Consider the following 19,111-nt stretch of genomic DNA (forward strand, 5'->3'; position numbering starts at 1 on the left):
AATGTTGACCAAGGGCTCTGGGTACTGTTCCTGACCCCCTTACTCCATGGTAAAGCTATAACTACTTTTTCTAAATTGTCTGATAATGATTGTTTAAACTATGTTAAAGTAAAACAATCTTTATTGAAATGTTTTAAGTTAACACCTGAAACTTTACAGAAAAAAGTTCTGCAGATGAGCTGGGGAAAAAGAGGATCTATACTTAGCAACAGGGCATCATTGCACAAGAAGGGGATACCCAGTGCTGCACATGGATATAACAGAACCCATGGTGGGCAGCCTAAACCACCTCAACAGAGTCCACCATTAACAGGGGAAGCCACTAGTTCAGGGACATGGCTAGGATCAAGGGTTAGATTTTTTAAATATAACCAGTGGGACCATGTAGTATACATATGTCCACGGAAGCAAGGTGGGGAACAAAAAGTGGGGGAGCCAGCAAATGGGAATAACATTATGTCAGTAGTAAGTTGTCTGGAGACAGCAGGAGTACCAGCTTATCACTGGTGTTTATATCCTATCTTAGTGGATGGAAAACAAGCCACTGCTAAGAGACTTGCAGCTTCTGACATAACCATTGTGAAGCCTGCAGTGGTTAAAGAGGAGAAGTACTTGCTTGGGCATTCCACTCCAGTCAGAGCTTAAGGAGAGACCCCATTCCAAATTCCTTTGACCAGGGTTCACCTTGACTGGGAGGATGAAAAAGGAAGCAAGCAAGTAGGTGTGTTTGAGGATATTCCTGCAGATGTCTTGATAGGGAGTAATTTTGATAAGGCAGTACTTGTGTGCATGCAGTTACACTCAGTCGGGATTGGGCAGGCATGTGGGTCTGGTAGCCTGGGGGAGACCCAGACAGACCCCGCACCTGAAGCCGGGATTGGTGATGTGATGTTTCAGGGAGGGAGCTATCCCATAGCAGTCAGCCTGAAGGTGAGCCACAGCTGCTGGTAGGTACTAATGTTTCATTGGACAGGGTGACTGCAAGAGCAGAAGTGAGTGATAGTATCTAGGCTGACAGTGAGGCACTGCTCTCAGAAGATACCAGACTTCCTTTGGAAGGGGTGCTGGGAAGGGTCACAACAGTGGAGTTGACACGGTCTCAACTCTTGGACCCTACACTAAGATGCTTGAGGGATGTAGTTAGGGAGCCACCTTATCCTCAAGGAAAGGGGGAGTTTGTTTACTCAAACAAAGGGTTACTGCATAGGGAACGTAGCTGTAAGGGAGGGCTCGAGGGTGAGGTAATACAGCAGTTGTAATGCCCAGCGCCTACTGTCTGGCACTTCTAGCCATAGCCCGTGACATTTCTTTTGCAGGTCAAATCTCAAAGAGTGTGCATGCGTCAGCTACTTGGAAGAGGGACACAGAGCACTGGTTTCACAGAGAGGTTGGTGAAGGACCTGGCTTGGAACACTCAGCTGAGGACTCAACACTACAGCTGTGGTCAGTGCAGAGTCTTATTTGGGACCTGGTGAGAGAGAGGGGAGCTGAGCCCCAAGACGGGAGTGTGTTCCCTGTGTGCTCTTAAGGGAAAATGTGCTTTGTGCAGAGAGCTGCATCTGGAAATACTGTGTGTATCCATTTTTGTTCCATGTTAACATCCCTCACGGATGCCAGTGGTGAGGACAGAGGCTCCTTGATTATTGGCCCAGAGGAGGGGCGGCACATATGCCAACTCCCAGATTGCACAACAGCAGGGCAAGGGCAAATTCCCAGACCCCACTGTTCCATGATCTCACATGGATAGCAGCCGAAAGGCTGAAAAACAAACTTGTAAGCAAGTAAACTCTTACAGACTGCAACTGAGTTCCCACTTGGCTCAGGGCATAGCTCTAATAACATTGCCTTGGTTGGTGAGCAGAGGCCCATAATGATATGGGGATCCTGTGTTGGCAAGATGTGGGTGGGCCACTGAGGTTAGTAACAGTATCTCCTGTTTGTGCATATGGGGCAGCATGGATGTACAGACTGAGAGAGCATAGGCAGCCCTTGTAGTGTTTTATGTATTCATGTTACTATTGATGTGGGGTTAGGTCACTGAAAAGGACAAAAAAATTTCTGAGATGCTGATAGTTGGCAGGGATAGGAGCAAAAGACATACAGAAAAATGTGAAACTTTTTTTATGGGAAGTTAAGTAACTGTTCTTCTGGCAGCAAAACAAGATTATAAGGTGAGAGGTTGCCCATTATACAGAATATGTAACCTTTTCGTTTTTAGCAACATGATAACAAGGTTTTAGTTACACTGTGAATGTAGGACTGAAAATTATTTTCAAAGAATTTTACCAACTGACATGTTCTGACAAGTGCCATAACATGGTAAGACAACAATATGCATATTTACAGAAACTTTCCAATAAGCAAGGAAAAAAAAAATTAATAATATAACCTCCCACAGGCATATCCCCCAGTCAGGTTGAGTACTTGAACTACATGGCTCTGTATTATAATTTTGAGACCTGTAATTAGATTTCCAAAATTACAAAAAATAAGTATCACATTTAAAGAGCTAAATCAAACTGAAACTTAACTGTTCTCCATTAAATTGCCTTTTAGCATGGATTAAGCTTCCCTGTACCTCCTACACCCCTGCTACATTATGCATATACTAACACCAACATTGAAGTACCTTGGCTAAAGGGAAGCACTCCAATTTACAACAGTCTTCATTTTAGTAATGTAAAATCTGTTTTCACACACTGCTTTGGGACACACCACTCTGAGTCATAGTTTCAAGTATTTACCACAGATCATACCAATGTAGGAATAATTGACTGGATTTTCCCCTTGTTTTGGTATTTTAATGATATCTCCCCCCAAAAAATGAAATCCAACCTAAAACATAGCACTACAACAATATAAAGAGACTTTTTACTTTCTTAATGTAATCATGTATTATTGACAATGCTATATAGTGGAAAAAAGCACAAAAGTTTTATAATACATGACTACAGTTAATTTATTTTTAAACTACAACCAAAGTGCACACTTCAAAGCCTTTTCTGAAACAAGTAGGCATTTTCCCACTGTCTCAGCTAAAATAGGATTTTTATTTTTGTTTACTTGCCACAAACACTCCAGTTTTCACAAAACCAGCCTGTGAAATAAATGAGTGGTAATCCTAATTATAGTGTAGTTTAGTTTATTTTAGTACACTGCAGTAGCAAAAAAAAACAAGCAAAAAAAAACAGGTGTTGTTGTACTGTACAAAAAATGCTTGGCAAGCTTTAATCACAGAATCACTTCTGTCTGGTTGTGTACAAGTTCAGAGGTACATGTAGGAGACACCTAGTAATAATAACAAGCCATCAGTGAAAATACTAGACACCCTTGCAGGAAATGGACTAATCCACATAAAAGCTAAAACTGTGATCAAAATATCAAAGCCAAACATTTGTCAATTTTCTCAATAGAGTTTGACCTAAACCTGACTTTTTTGTTTAATTATACAATGAAATGTTTCATGTCCTGGGCTGGAATTTTGACACCCAAGAGATATAGAATGTTAAAAAAAAATTGAGTAGTACTGAGTATGTGTCTGCTTTCCGTGAAGGTAGAGTAGAAATTAAATTAAATGCGTGTAGTGCCTTCAGCTTTAAAAAGTGTATTTACCTTATTTTGATACTAGCACATTGGGTTCATCCCCCAGGAAAAGCATTTTCGAAATGTGGAAAAAATAGGAACCTTTAAACTCTGTTTTAAGTAGTATGAAAGACTGTTCAAAGTCAGCTATTGCTTTACTTTTGGACAGTGCATGTGGATTGCATTTTTGGTCTGAGCATAAATTTGAATCCATGGCCTGTGAAGATTTACTGCTATTATTTGATCAAAGAAGGGAGAGTTGGTACTGGAGAGCTAACAGCCCATCCTGGAAAATATTGTGTGTCTGTATGGAAAATAATTTTGGTCCAGTTTCAATAACTTTTAGTAAAATTGTACTGGAAGATACTAGACTCAAGTCTGAGGTGGATGAAATCCGAAGGTAATAATGATTATAACTCTGGACTGTAGTTGTACATTTTAAAAATAATTTTGGATGTGACAGGTGTGTGCTATTACCCAAGGAAGCAATGCACATCTACTGTACACATTTATGAACAGTCACACCCCCCCCCCCAGCATATTAATTGATACCAGCTAATGGGATTATTTGTCTGTTTAGAACAAGAAGAGCATAAGAAGGTAAGATTTTTTGAAGGAGATGTTTGATAAGGAGAAGGGAGTGGGTAATGTAATGTAATGATTTCGATAGGAGGGGAGAAGAAATATTAACACAGAGAGATAGGCTATCCTGAGAAGAATGCCACACTGAAGTTACAGGCCACTGAATAGAAGAGTGTTTGAGTGTCCTGGATTAGTAGACATAAGAGTAGAATGAGGGGTGGTAGTTTGTAAGAATGGAGACAGGTAAATATTGGAAAAAATTAAGAAAAGTGTGGATAAATAATGATAGGGCAAGTGTGATGCGAGCGGAAGGGGTTGATAATTGAGAATGAAGCAAGCAGTAAAGAGGTGGTTATCGGAAGAGATCATTAAAAACAATGTGGAGGAAGCAGTAAGAAAAAAATGAGTCACACAATGAGGATGCAAATGGTGCGTGGAATAAGCTGCTGGCAGCACATGTGAAAGGAATGGTATGTCAGTCTTGATACAAAATATGTACTCAGCAATATTTGAATATGAGGGTAAAAGTCACTGAGGCTATATGCAGAGAAATACATTTGCTAGATGTACTTTTCAGAGTGGGAGAGAAGATGGGAGTGCAGTATTGATACAGACTGAGCTGTCACTAAAAGGTGTGTATGGGCATAGAGTATTAACACTAAGACAAAATGTGGCACCATTCATATTATATGTAGGGCTGAAGAATGAGGAGTTTGGAATTTGTAAAGTGAGTGCTTTTAGTACCGTAATTAAAACAAAGAACTGATGAAGTAAATTAGGCATTGCCTGTGGTGCTACCAAAATCTACTTATGGGGAGAAATTTTTAGTTCTTTAACAATGATGACACTAAAAATTATATAGGGCTATGCACTAAAGAGGCTAGAACTAAAAAGAGTAGCTGTAAGCAAAATGTAAAAAGGGAAGGAAGATAGTAGCACAAACATGGCTTCAAGCAAATTGTAAATAAGTGATTGTTCCCCTGTGAAAGTGTAAAATAACTGCTCTGTATTATGGTAATATAACCAGCCTACAATGATTAGGCCCTGTACTCAGTTGGCTAAAGGAGTGAGTGGCGAAGGATGTAAACTGATCTAGGCATTCACTTTGGGTAATGAATACAAAGAGAAATTTAAATTGAATGTAATTCAGTGACTGTATCCTAAAGTAGAGAGCTTAGAAAAATTGGCCATTTAGAAAACTTATAAGGTAGCGTAATTTAGAGAAAGGATGGGAGGAAGGAGTGGTGAGAGAGTATAGTAGCTTGTGTTTAACTTAAAAAATTTTGCCATGAGTAAAGGATGTGCTGGGAGTTATGTGATTATGTAGTTCAGGAAGGTAGCATGGATTGTAGTGCTCTACTTGTATGCAATTACATATAAAATTATTGGAACAATTAGTAGAAGGAATGTGAAGTTAAGTTTGGTGAGACTAATGAATGTTTAAAAGTACTGAAATTTTGATCCACTCAATTGGTGTTGTGAATCTGTTGAGTGGTTATACTTGGGTATAAAGGAAATCAAATATAGACAGGGCAAGATGGTTAATAAAGGCAGAATCTGCAATTGGGATAACTTGTTTCTTGGGTTTGCCTTATGAAAAAAATCTAAGCCCCACTTGGCTATACACAGGATTTTGGATAAGAATTAATTTAACATCTAGATTGATTATAATATCGATAATTTCTGACAAGAAGTTTCAGTTTCTAGAGTTATATTTTATAAGCAGATGTGTCAAAATATGGAAGCCACCCCACCCAATCCACAGAATTACACATTCACATGTTCATTCCATGCACATACCCACCTCCCCAACCTACCTCCTCACTAACCCCATTCCTATGACCTTCCATGCAGGCACACAGTCACACTTGCAGTCTATTATGCATGCGAGCACCCCCCCCACACACACACACACACACCCTGTAACACTATCTAACCACCAAAATCCTCAGCACCAGCATGTTCATTACCATACGTAGCCAAGAGTGGCTGTGCTAAGTTTAATATCTTGATTGCAAAAATGCCTTCCCGCAGGCAGTTCCAAAGGAGAACATGTGGCTAATTACCATATGCCTCTCCCCTAGAATGTCACTTTAGCATATAGTATGGCTGTAGACTGTAGAGACAACCCATTACAATACTGAATTTCTTTCTGTTGCAGCATTGTAATTGGGCTGTCTCATAATATGGAAATGTTCCATCTCGCTGTAACCTTTCTGAATTCAGCTCAACACCTGTCTAGCAGTGTAGCATCTGTAGTAAGTTCATTTCAGCTACTGGACCCCCCCCCCCCAGCCAATGCCTGCATTTTAAATATGTTGCATTCTATGTATTGAGTAAGAGGTGTGCAACACAAATACTGCAGGAAATTGTTTTGTAAGGGTACCTGTTCAGCACATACCTGCTTCCAAGGTAGGAGCAATGCCACAGGGACATACAAGTGCAAATTATAATAAAATCTCCCGAAGGGTAAGTTTCAGAAAAAAATAAGTTCTCAAAAAACAAATAGTGGTATTCAGTGGCAGTAAGCTTGAAACACAAGCAAGAAAGACTTGTGCTTCAAGCTACTGCCACTGAATACCACTATTTGTATGGGAATGAGTGGTGAAGAGCATGTTCATGGTTTATAGATATTAGTTGCCTGGGTGCTCAGCAATTTGCACAGTGCAGTATGCAGCTCTTTCAAATGAACATGACTAGATGCATATGAAACAGTGTTGTAAAATGAGTGTATAAATACATATAAATGAAGTACAGTAAAATGCATGCATAGTAGTGTGTATAGTATGGGGGGGGGGGTTACAATGGATAAATATCTGAACAGTAGTTTCTGAACATTGTAGTGCTTCTCAGGTATGTAAAGTACACACTAAAGAATATCAGTGGGCCACATTGTATCAGTGTCTACCCTGCAGCTTCAGTTTGCATTGACATCTGCAGAAGATTTTTGGTTATGCAGTACTGTACAATGTCCAGAGTGAGAGTGCCATGTCATGTGTGAATGTTCACTCCTGTAGAGATAAAAGGAAATACTTGGCCTGATAGCAATAATTCCTGATCAGGTATTGTGAATGTACTGTATTGATCTTGGCAGGTATTCTCTGTATGTACACAAATGTGTGAATGTGCCCACAAGCATGTATTTACCACGTATACTGTCCCCCTAAGGGGGTGCTTGTTTACAGAGGTTAGACTGGGCAGTAGTTTTCTTCTTCCCACCACAAACAGCACAAACCAAAAGTGGTATTCAGCAGGTCAGACACATAGGACCAAGTGGTCACCAGATACAGACCTCTTGGATAACTGCCTGCTGTGCCACCATGCTCTCCTGATGTGTACACCATTTGTGGAGTTGTATATTTACAGTATGCACAGCTTCCTCTTATATGCTGATCCAGCTGTTTTGAGTCAAACTCTTGCAGCTTTATTTCCTTTTTATTGTGTGATGGCTACTGAAGCAGATGTTCATGAAATGTCCCTAAGTCATTACATTATGCCAAAGTGCACTTGGGCTTTTATGAGTACCTTGTGCATGTGTGTCTTACAACAGAAGCTACTTTCACTGGGGTGATGCATGACAGGTGCTTCCTGCTTTCATCATATCTGCACCTGAGAGATGTATAGCCTGCTCAGTTCTATCTCTTGCTGACAGTTACCATATTGGGACTGATCACGATTCACTGTTCAGCAGTGCTTGGGGCTATTAATTCACGTCTAATGAAGAGTTATTGAACTGCATAACTGAGTCTTCCCACACAGCAATTACCCTCATATGCTGTGAATGCCCATGAAGATTGGCCAAAATACAGCCTTGGTATACTTCTGTCAGACAGTTATACGTTTGTAATTAGAAGATTGACTCACAGCCATCTTGTGTTTAAAACAAACAAACAAACAAGAAGTAGGCCATTACAGATGCGTATGTATCTATAGTGCATATCTTCAAAATGTAGCTGTTTGCATGCAGTGAATGAAACCTTCTGCTTCAAAGAGTTGTACAGTACATTTTGGGAACATGGAAGAAGGGCAGGGGCAGTACTCAGAAATAAGGTAGTTCTTCAAGAAGCATGGGAGCCAGGTAAAGGTAGTATCCTGAGTAAAGAAATTGCAGAGCTGAAAGACTGCAGAACAGAAAAAAGTATGATTTGGATATGTCATCAGAACAATTTTACTCCTCCGAAAGCAAATGTAGCTACTCAAAAAAGCAGCACTCACATTGGACAACAAATAGGCTTTCAGCAGTCAGTGACAGGAGTGCAGGCTTTACATCATAGCTAGGATTGAAGAGGAACTTACTGAAGTTTTGGTACAAATATGTTGAACATGTTCGTTTTGTAAGTACCCCTATAACTTTGGCCAACATTTTCCAGTACTTGTACACCAAACCACACAAGAAATTGTTCAGATCAATACTTATGGTGTAGTGTAGCCATGGTGACTTGTGTCAGTTACAGCTTCTTAGGGCATATTACTGGAAATTATATTAACTACTTTGACTTCAGGAGATTATTTGGTTTTAAGCCAATCTTAGTGTGCTGGTGTATGCTGGCAGTGATGTAGTAGTGTATATTGTTTGGGGAAAATGCCTTGTAATATAACATCTTAGTGAAATAGATTTTATTTGATACAGTCCTGTTTTAAAGCTGTATTTGAAATAGACTGTGATATAAAAATACATTTGTAGTGTGCATGTATGCCTTTTGTAAGTCAAGAACTACAAAGCTTCTCTGAAACAGCTCCCATTGTAAGTGGATATTTTAGATTCTCTGGTTTACTGTACACAGAAACACAGTATTTAGTTTGATTGGTATGACACAAATGCATATCACACCACATTACATTAAATTTATTTATGTGGTATGCAGTAGTAATTATGTAGTTCAGACCAGATCCCACTCAAGCAGAGGTGTGATATGCCTTCACTTCCTAAGCGTACACAGCACAGTTGACTCCACAACTCTCTGGTAGTCTTGTTGTCTCTTCTCCTACTTTATGTTGGTGACCCCACTGTGATAATTTTCTTTGGTAGTGTAGTGGACCTTTCTCACTTGCTTTCCCCTATATAATAGTAGCTTGACGTTTTGTGGATTTTCTGCCACTGCTCCTGCTTTCTCCAATTCTTACAAAATACTAGGTTAAGTACAGCAATTGGTAACTGTCTGGTCTTTCTCCCCTTTTGCATTATTTTGTATGCTTAAAAATCCATTCAGGATGCTCACTACCAGACAACAACATTTACCAGGATTTCTAAAGCACAACTGGAACAATAAACAAACATAGTGTCAACACCAAAATCACAGGACTTCATCAGACAACCATTTTGACTCAAAAAGCCATTTAAATAATTTGTTAATCCAATGAAATACTCTCCTTCAGTTTAAACTAACAAATCTTAAACAACTGGAACAATGCTATTCACACCTTACTGAAATATGAATGATCATGTGAGTGAATAGTGATTGTACTACTCAACCCAATTAATTAATTATTTTTAGACTTGTAATTCACTGCCATTTTACAGTAAGCTGTTTTTTTTTATTTTCAGTAATGGTATACCTTTAGCATGAGTGCTTAGTCTGGGATATTTCATTCTTTTTCACTCCATTTAAGGACTGTATATTGGACTGTATATTGGATTATGAGCAGGACATTGATTGTAACCACTTTATTATGTGTTCAGGATATGGATGCCAAGAAATTCACCTTGAGAGCGAAGCTCAAGAGGTGAATCTTGGCATCCATGTTGTGAACACAATACAAAATGAAATACAGATTTATCTTCTCCATGTATTACAATTATTGAAAAGTTGAAAAAAAAAAAAAACAATGCAATGTGTTATCATGGTTTTGAAAGCCAGTAAAGCAGTTGACACGTTAACAGATTCATGGTGTAAGGGAAGGAATTTATTTCAAAATAGTTTGTGTACTAAAGCAAGCAGAAGCGGGAGTTGAAATGAAGCCATTTCATACTCTGTGGTGTTCAACGGTCACCTGTGTCAGCTTTTAGTTCAGATGCAATGTTAACAGTACCTAACAACCTGTAAGTGTTGTTAATGTTGTCTCTCACACTGTAGCAAAGCTAAACCAGGATATTATTTAGCCTTATTTTTATCGTAATCAGGGTATACCATGTACTACATATTATTATTTTTGTTTATGCTCTCATTTTGATATATAGTGATAAAGTTTTGTTGAAATAATGGACGTTTAAAGAGTTCATTACAAGAACTGTGAAGTCACCACAGTTCTTTATCCAAGGAAGATGCTGTATATTTTTCCCTTTGTTTAGATTTATGTCCTTCTGAGTTCAGGGTTAAGTTTAGTGTAGAACATCCAGAAAAAAATGGTTTATTTTAAACGAAAGTGCTTACCAGTTACTTTTATTTGTTTTGCTGTTAAAGTTTGTTTTGCAGTATTTTTTAGAACAGTTTTTTTCTGGAAGTTTATTGTTTTTCTTGCGTTTTTTTTTTTTTTGGAGTCTTTTTTTATTTGTAGTGTAAAACATGTCTTGGCATTCTGCATTTGAAATACATTGTGTAGCATGCTGGTATATGTTTTTATATGTCTCTGTTTTATGTGATGAGAAGATTCCTGTTTGGGCCACTTTCATTCAATGAGTAGACAAGAAACAGGGATTAATTTTTGTAAGGGTAACATGAATAAGGTACTTCTAAGCATCTGTTTCAAAGCCATTTATCCTCTTTTTGCATTTCTTTGTACTTTGCCCATGATTGTTTATTCATGACATCATAGTGGAGTAGTTTGTATTGAGCGTATACATGTTTCTTTCACCTGTCTTGATTGCATACACTTGCAGGTTTTGGCATCATCTGTGTACTGATATGCTATTCTTTTAAAATACTCTGTATTATTGAAGATTATTATTAGTCTTGATATTGAATTATAACTTTTTTCAGTAGCAGTACTGCTGTTAAGTAAAGCGTGCTGGATATTGACTTTGCTACATACCTTTTCAGAGTTATTCATTATTTGCAAGCTATTTGTATGTTGCTGTTTTTTGCAGACATGTGAGGCCTGCATGCATTAATGTATCATAGATCTTTTTCCCTGATGCATCTGTATCATTGTCATGTTATTTTTTCCCCAGCATTATGAAATTATTTAAAAAATGTTAATGTGGAAAATCAAATACCCTTTGAAGGAAACGTTTTTTTTTTTTTTAATTTTTGTATTCACTCAAATAGTAGACTGCATTACTTTGTAATTTGAAATAACCTGCTATTAGAAATAATTCTAATTAATAGAAGCCTCTTGATTAATAATAATTCCTTGATGGGTCATTTAGCCATTCTACAGATTTCGAAGTTCACAGAAACTGGCTGGCCATCACTCACAGTTTACCAATCTCCCAGTGGTATTATGAAGTAAGTGGTTTTCAGATTCATATATACTTATGCAATTAGGTTAGTGTTTGCATTCAGTAGAATTGCTGACATAATTTACTGGAAAATAGAAATGTTACCAAGATATTTTGTTTTTTCCTATTGTTTTGCAAATCAGAAATGGCTGTATTTACTAGCGGTGGGCATTGAGAAGGTTAATCTCCTGGCTTGAGGCTTCTTGCTTTTGCCTTTGAGCAAAATTTTTTGAGGGAAGGTTCATCAGCCATTAAGTGTCACAATTTTACCAACTTGACTCAGTATTATAAATGTATCTTGCTACACCTCTGAAATGAATTGTCTGTTGAAAGAGAGAGAGAGAAGAGAATCAGTAGTTAAGACATCTTTAATATTCCAAATCAGGGGATTTCTGATAGCTTGTAGCATGTCTGTAGCTTAGTGATGCTGTTCTTACCTTGTTAGCATGCAAAGGAATTGTTTGTTTCCAGGTAATAACATTATTAGAGGTCAGGCATTATTAATCCACATGCTCATAGAAACAGAAGTCTGGCAGTGCTATCAGTCCTGCTTGTTTGAATTTGGTGTAGCAAGGAACATACCATGTAACATTTTACCCTGCTGAAACACAAAATGTTTTCCTTCTATAAATGTGTAATAATATTTTGTTAGTGTGTGTGTGTTCTTTGTTGCTAATTGTTGATACTTGCTGTACCCTTTTTGGGTTGCAAATGAGCAATGGATATAAGGCAGAGCACTAATCCTGGATTAGATCCCAGTCCATTGCAGGATGCTAGCAAACACATACTCCACATGTAGACTACTGGCAGTCTGAAGGCTTGCCATTTCACTTACATCATGTTTGTGAGATATAAGAGGAAGAAGACAGCAAATTCCCAGAGGGGGGCATGCAGATTTCCACCAAAGGCATCCCAGACGTATGTTGAAGTAGAAACTCTAAGCCTGCCACACCATGCCATCCTCATTCTGTGCAAAAATAAGATTATCTTTTCCTCAGGATACATAATATAGCATTGTAATGCTTGGAGTTTACAGCATCACATAGGCTCCCTCTGTGTAAACAGGACAAATAACTGTAAAATAATGGAATCACAAAACGTTATGATGGCTGCATGTTAGTAGCCAACTAGTTAAATGGCTTTTTTAGTGTTTGACTTTTAGAATATGAGATGGATGGATGGTAATTTATGTAATTAAGATGTGTATTATAGAACAGATGTGTTATATTAGAGAAAAGGGAGCATTAGTGTGTGAAGGATGGCAGAACTCAGCTTGGAATAAAAATCTGAAGCTTACTTTTAGATGCCAGTATGGGTAGTGTGAATTTTTCTTTAGGTGTTCCAGGTTTCTTTTTAATACATGTAAATCTTTGTCATATTAATAATTGTATCTAATTGGGCTATAGTTTGGAGGATGCTTAGTGTTTGGGCAGCACATAAGAAATTGTGTTATATTAGGCATCTAAATAAGCAGCAGTGTAAGCTTCTGACACCTTATGTGACTTAACTTCTATGCAGGTATGGACTTTGCATTCTGGTACATGTATTTTTTGCATTTAAAGTGACAGTTCTGTTTGATGTTTAATTACTGCTATCTTATATTTGCCAGTGTTAAAATCTAATACACTTCCATGCTGATGGAGAATATCAGCATGCATTGTGAGGCTTGTCTGTATGCATTTAACATTTCAGTGTCTTACTGACTTGGTCAGAGGTTTATGTAAATGGCAAAATGGAAACGCAAGCTGTAGCATTGGTATCTTTTTCTCAAAGTCCAGTGCAAAGCCCTTGATAATTTCCTTAAAGATTTTACTTGAGCTATGAAACTGTTTTAGAGGTATTCTGTATAGTAGGTAGAACTAGCAATGTAAATTTGTAATTGTTATGTACATATGCTTAGAATTATGTACTTATTTATTTATTTTACATTTGTTTACCGGGAAAGTCCGACTGGGATGAGGCCCATTTTTAGCGGAGGCCTGGGGAGAAAAGCTCTGCATATAGAGATTATGCAAAACTTACACAAGAAATTATACAAAAAATTTACAAGATATACAGTACACCAGAAATGTTGCTGTTGTAGCTGACATTTGTATTGCACAGTATCTGATATAATTCCATATCGTAGTTTATCAAAGTAAGTTGAGGAAGGGTTTGTAAGGGGGAAATTGGATAGAAAACGATGAGGTTAGGGATTATCTAGACATGAAAGAAATAGAGAGCATAAATTATGAGGTGGTCAGGAAAGAAGAACAATTATGACCAGAAACTATTAAAACTAGTTAGCCTGGAGAAGTACAGGAGCAAAGCCAGGTGTTATTAAGATCATTTTTAAGAATCTTTTTGAATTGGTTGGTATTTGTGTTGGTTCTGATGCTGTGAGGTAGTGAATTCCACCTTGTTGCTACATGACGAGAAAATAGGGAGTCCCCTGCCAAATTAATGGATTTGGAACCTTGTAGTAGAGATTTATTTGTTGACCGAAGACTTCAATTTGTGGTATGGGGCTGGAGAATATTTAGAAGGGTAGGTTTTTTAGGTTGATATACTAGTCTGTGTGCTAAGGTTAATTGGTTATAGGATAGAAGTTGTGGGAGTTCTAGCCAGGAGAATTTTTTAAGGAGTGACATTGGTGGGTATAATGTGGGCAGTTACTTGCAAAGTTAGCAATTTTATTGTAGCATGTTTCAAGTTTAATGAAATCTGTCTTTTTAAGGTTGGAGAGAATCGGGGAAGCATACAGAAGTGTTGATTGAAGATGGGTTCTAGTAATGGCAACCTTAGAGGTGCTAGTTAGATACGTTTTATTTCTGTAAAGAGTACCCATTTTTTGTGAGCTTTCTTAATTGTTTGTGCTATATGTAGGTCAGATCTTAGGCTGTTATCTATTACTACTCCTAGTAGTTTTGTTTGTGAATCAGCATTAATTTTAGTATTATTCCTAGCTGTGATATAGAAGGTGCTGGGGGGAGAGGATCTTGTGGGTTGGAATATCATGAAATTTTTTTATTGGGGTTGAGTATGAGCTGATGGTTAGAGAGCCATAGCTATGTATCTGAGAATGATTTTTGGGTTAAATTATGGAAGTTTTGCAGGTTATTAGCGGTGCATGTAAGTGTTGTGTCATCTGCATATTGGATAGTTGAAGCCAGTGGGGTAGCACTATGGAGATGGCTTGTAAAAATAGTGAAGAGTAGCAACCAAGTACTGAGCCTTGAAGTACCCCTAGTGTGATGGGAAGAGGGGGTGATAGAATATTAAGCCATTTTTCAGATTGTTGGTGGTCCTGTAGATAGCTTTGGAACCATTGAAGTGCAGAGGGGTTGAGGTTCAGTTTGGAGAGTGTATTTAATAGTTTGGGGTGGGAGACCATATCAGAGGCCTTGGAGTTGTCTAGAAAGACTGCAAAGACTATTTTACCATTGTTTCTGAGCTGGTTGACGGTATTGGTGAAATTGAGGAGTGCAGTGGTGGTACTATGATGGGGCCTAAAACCATGTTGACATGTTGCTAGCATGTTGTTGAAGGTAAGGTAATGAATCAGTTGGGAGTAGATACATCTTTCGAGAAGTTTAGATAGTGGAGAAAGAATGATGATCGGTCTGTAGTTGGTCAGATCTGTGGAATTTCCACCTTTGTGTAAGTAGATAATATGTGTGATTTTCCATATTGCTGGGACATGTTGTTCTGCTAAGGACCTGTTAATGAGGATTGACACTGGATAAGATGGGGTTTCAACTGCTAGTTTTGAATATTCGCTGGTAACTTGTCAGCTGGAAGTAGTTAATATTAAGAGGTTTGGAAGCTAGTGATGGTTCTGTGGAATTACTTTTAATTAAAGATAGTACACTTTCAGTGAAGTATTTCTTGAATTCTTCTGCAACAAGTGGTAGGAGAATGTGGTAAGTTGGTGAAGGGGTAGTGGAATGCCCTAGGTGGAGAATGGCATTTATGGTATTCCAAAATTTTTGGAGGTTATGCTGGTGTTTATGTTGCAGGTTATTGTAGAAGTTCTTTTTATCTAGGTTGATTTGGTGTTTAGCCTTGTTTCTAATTTGCTGGAATGTGATATGGTTGATTTGGGTTTTACAGGTGACCCATGTTTGCCAAGCTTTGTCTCTTTTTCCTAAGGAACATTCTGGTGTTGTTAGTTAGCCATGGTGTGTATGCAGCCTTAATACGAATTGACCTGGGGGGGGGGGGCAATTGTTTTAGAATTTCAAGGAAGGTACTGTTGAAATAATCTACTGCAGCATCAAAGGGCAGGTTCTAGAGACCAATAGGGTATTGATTAGGTCTTGGGGGGGGGGGTTAAAGTTTTGGATTTGGCGTAAGGTGGTGAGCTTGACAGTATTGTTGCTTTTTCTCAATAGATTGTTTGTCATATGGTCATGAAGGCTGTTGGGTAAGCAGCCACTAATCTGATAATTCTGAGGTTTGTTGGTTAGTGTCCAATTCAGTATAGATTGACGGTTGGAGTTTTTATCTGTGTAGGAGCTTGAATGAGTTGTGTGAAGCCATAGCGGTTAATGTAATTGCTAGGGTTCTGAGAATTACAAGATGTCCAGTCTATATTAAAGTCACCCATAATGATAGTTTCTTGGGCTATAGAATTTGACAGAGACTGGATGATGTGCACTATAGTAGAGATGCTATTTCCAGGTGGGACATAGGTAGCTATAATGAATATGAATTTGTTTTGGTTAAGTTGAAGTTTAGTAGGTAGGATTTCTATGTTTTCGAGGTTACCTATATTTAGGCTTTGTGGTAAAAGTGTGAGAGTGCTCTTAAATAAGATGACTACCCCTCAACCTCTTTTTACCTTCCTGTCTTCCCTAATAATGTTTTAACCAGGTGGTGTAATTTCATTGTCAGTAATGTGTGCATTTCACCAGGCTTCTGTTAAAACAGCAATATCGGGGTTATAATGGGATAGGGTGGCGTGTAATTCTTGAACTTTGTTCACTGTGCTTCACAGGTTTAGATTTAGGATTAGTGTTTTGGAGCTTTTTGTGATAGATAGGTTATATCTTGTATTTGAGGGGATGATGAGGAGGTATTTTGGGGGCCTGGGTTTGGGTGAATGTCTACACTAATAATACGTTTTGTAGCTGTGGTTACTAGTGTCTGGACGAATGTTGATATATGCTTATGAAACTTAAAAGGGGTAGTTTTTGGGTTTGGACTAATATGGTGTAGTCTGTATGAGGTGTGATGGAGTTCTGTTATATTTAAGATGGATGGAGATATTAAGATTGGAGTAGTCAGGTGTGGAGAAATGGTAGATGTAGTTTTGTGAAAAGTGTGAGTGGAGACTATTTGTGAATGGTAGTTTAAGTGAGCAGCAATTGTTAGCAGAGCTAGTAATATACAAAGTATTGGTAGCATTTTGTAATGGTCAAAGGGTAGGGATTGGCTATAGGTTAATGGGTTAATATATGTGTGATAATGGATGGGTGTTAAGGTTAGTGTGGAAATGTGAGATATTGTATAATTGGAAATTGTATAGGTGGTGACTGGTAGACAAGTGTTAGTGGTTAGGTTTAGAATAAATTTGAGTGATCGGGGGGTGGGAGGGAATGGGGGCAGATTAGGGGAGTGGAGTGAAGCCCGAGCGTAGAAAGGGTAGAATGGAGCGGACAGAGCCAAATTCTACAACTGCGCAGTGAGACATTACTCATGCTTGGATTTGATCGGTCACACATTGATTTAACTTGACTCGGCATAGTTTTGCAACTGTGCCTAACACCCAGGTCATGGATAAAAAAAAATCCCAGGACCAGCCCACCTACCAGGTCAACAAAGACAAATAAGTAAATGTCTAGACTATAGTGCCGTTTGGATCTAAGCTTATTACTAATGTGGCAGTTTGTTTTGAGGAACGTTTTCAACATCTGCTACAAAGCCATACTAGTTCCTAGACACTAAAATGAGTAATATATGGGAAGCAACCCTGTTATAATATCACCAATACCTGTCTTAAATTCTGATTGTAAATAATTTACTGTCCCTCTAAGTGATATTTGCACTTTTCTCAGAAACAATGTGGTATTTATTTCTGTAGTCCTTCACTTCCTGATTAGTTTTAATTTTTGATGCCTCTGTTGGATTTTTCTTTACATTTGAATAAGATTTTTGGCATCTTAATGCCAATGAGTATTATAAAGAGTTATAACAATTAGTGAGCCCTACCAAAACATCTCTGGGAGTAACTAATTGTTTTGTTTTGTTGAGGATTTCATTGTAGGATATGGGGTGTATCAGTTAACTGCTGTTTTGCTCTATTATTTTTTTTTTTATAGTGTAGCCTAGAAAAGTCTATTTTTTTTTTTTTTTAGAATTTAGCAGTTGTTAACTTCTTTTATAATGTCAATTTCTTGACTTTTTTCTTCTTTATCTTTACTAATTGCACAAAGCCCTTAATGCAGATATTCTCTCAGCAGAGTACTGCAGCGGTGTAGCACAAAGGGGAAATTCTGCAAGCTGGTGGCAAATGTTATCTTATAATAGTTCAGGTTTGGCACCCTCAGTTTCTGCTTACATACTTTGCAATTCTAGAACAACTGTCTTAAGTTGTTTGTGTTTTACATAGTCCATCTCACTGACTATCGAGCTTTGTTCTCCCCCTGGCCTCTCTGTGGACGCATTTGTTGTTTGCAGTGAAAGCTGTTTGGCCCATTTGTTTTCCCGTATTAATAGTCATACTAGCCAAAAGTGGAAGCCTTTTATCTGAGTGCTGGGGATTTGTTTACTTTTGAAGCCATACCATCTACTTAGCATGCCCACTGTATCCAAGGGGTATGCATGCAGTAGGCTGTTATGAAGTATGTCTACTCCATTGCATATGACATATACAGCCTGTCCTGCCTCCTCAGACAGTGACCCCCCTCTCCTATGCTTTCCACCAGAGATGCCGTCATGAAGGTGAATAATGTGAGCAGCTAGATAGTTCTATCTGTAATAAGAACAGCTAAGTTAATAAAAGATAATTCCCAGTCATAACTAAGTATGTTACCAGTACAGGTAACACCATATGAACTACAGAAGGAGACAATTCTGGGTACATTGCCGGTACTGAGAAGGTCACTTTGGCAAGCATCAAAGACTAAAGCACAACTGATTTTGCAAACTTTAATTATGCCTTGAATTAGGTATGGAGCCCATTCCTTTCTCAGAAAAAAAAAGCTAAACATTTAGAGAAATTAAACAAAGAAAATGTGTCTGAACTTAATACTTCCTACCTCCACCTCCAAAGAGGAGTAAGTCAGCTAAGCCTTTTTAGTCCTTTCCTCCACCTCACCAGACACAGCAGGTTCCCAAGCTGAACTCTCATAACCTTCACCATAGTTTAGACTTCATACCTATATGCCAGTGAAGCTGGCCACTTAAGATCTTATCGCAGTTGGGTTGCCTCTTAACAGAGGCACTTACACCTGATGGACTTACCCTGTTAAGTTACTGTAGCACTACACCATTGCATGGCATGGACAGTTTATATTTTTTCACACTGGGAGGCATTGTGTTGTCATGTAGGAACAAACTGAATGACTAGACTAGAGCCCACCTGTT

General features: G+C 38.2%; 1 protein-coding gene across 2 annotated transcripts in view; it reads left to right on the forward strand.

Moving 5' to 3' along the window:
• The window catches only part of ALG8 (ALG8 alpha-1,3-glucosyltransferase), a 625,276-nt gene that overhangs the window by 19,903 nt on the left and 586,262 nt on the right, over positions 1-19,111 (forward strand). The window contains exon 2 of one of the 2 annotated variants that reach the window (XM_044072699.1): positions 11,471-11,549. The exons of the other annotated variant lie outside the window; for it this stretch is intronic. Coding sequence (XP_043928634.1) covers positions 11,471-11,549 — 79 coding nt within the window. The remainder of the gene's footprint in view (positions 1-11,470; positions 11,550-19,111) is intronic. 2 annotated transcript variants of the gene reach the window in all.

This window comes from Protopterus annectens, chromosome 5.part0, assembly GCF_019279795.1.
Source record: "Protopterus annectens isolate FY-2018-M chromosome 5.part0, PAN1.0, whole genome shotgun sequence".
Classification (NCBI taxonomy): domain Eukaryota; kingdom Metazoa; phylum Chordata; order Ceratodontiformes; family Protopteridae; genus Protopterus; species Protopterus annectens.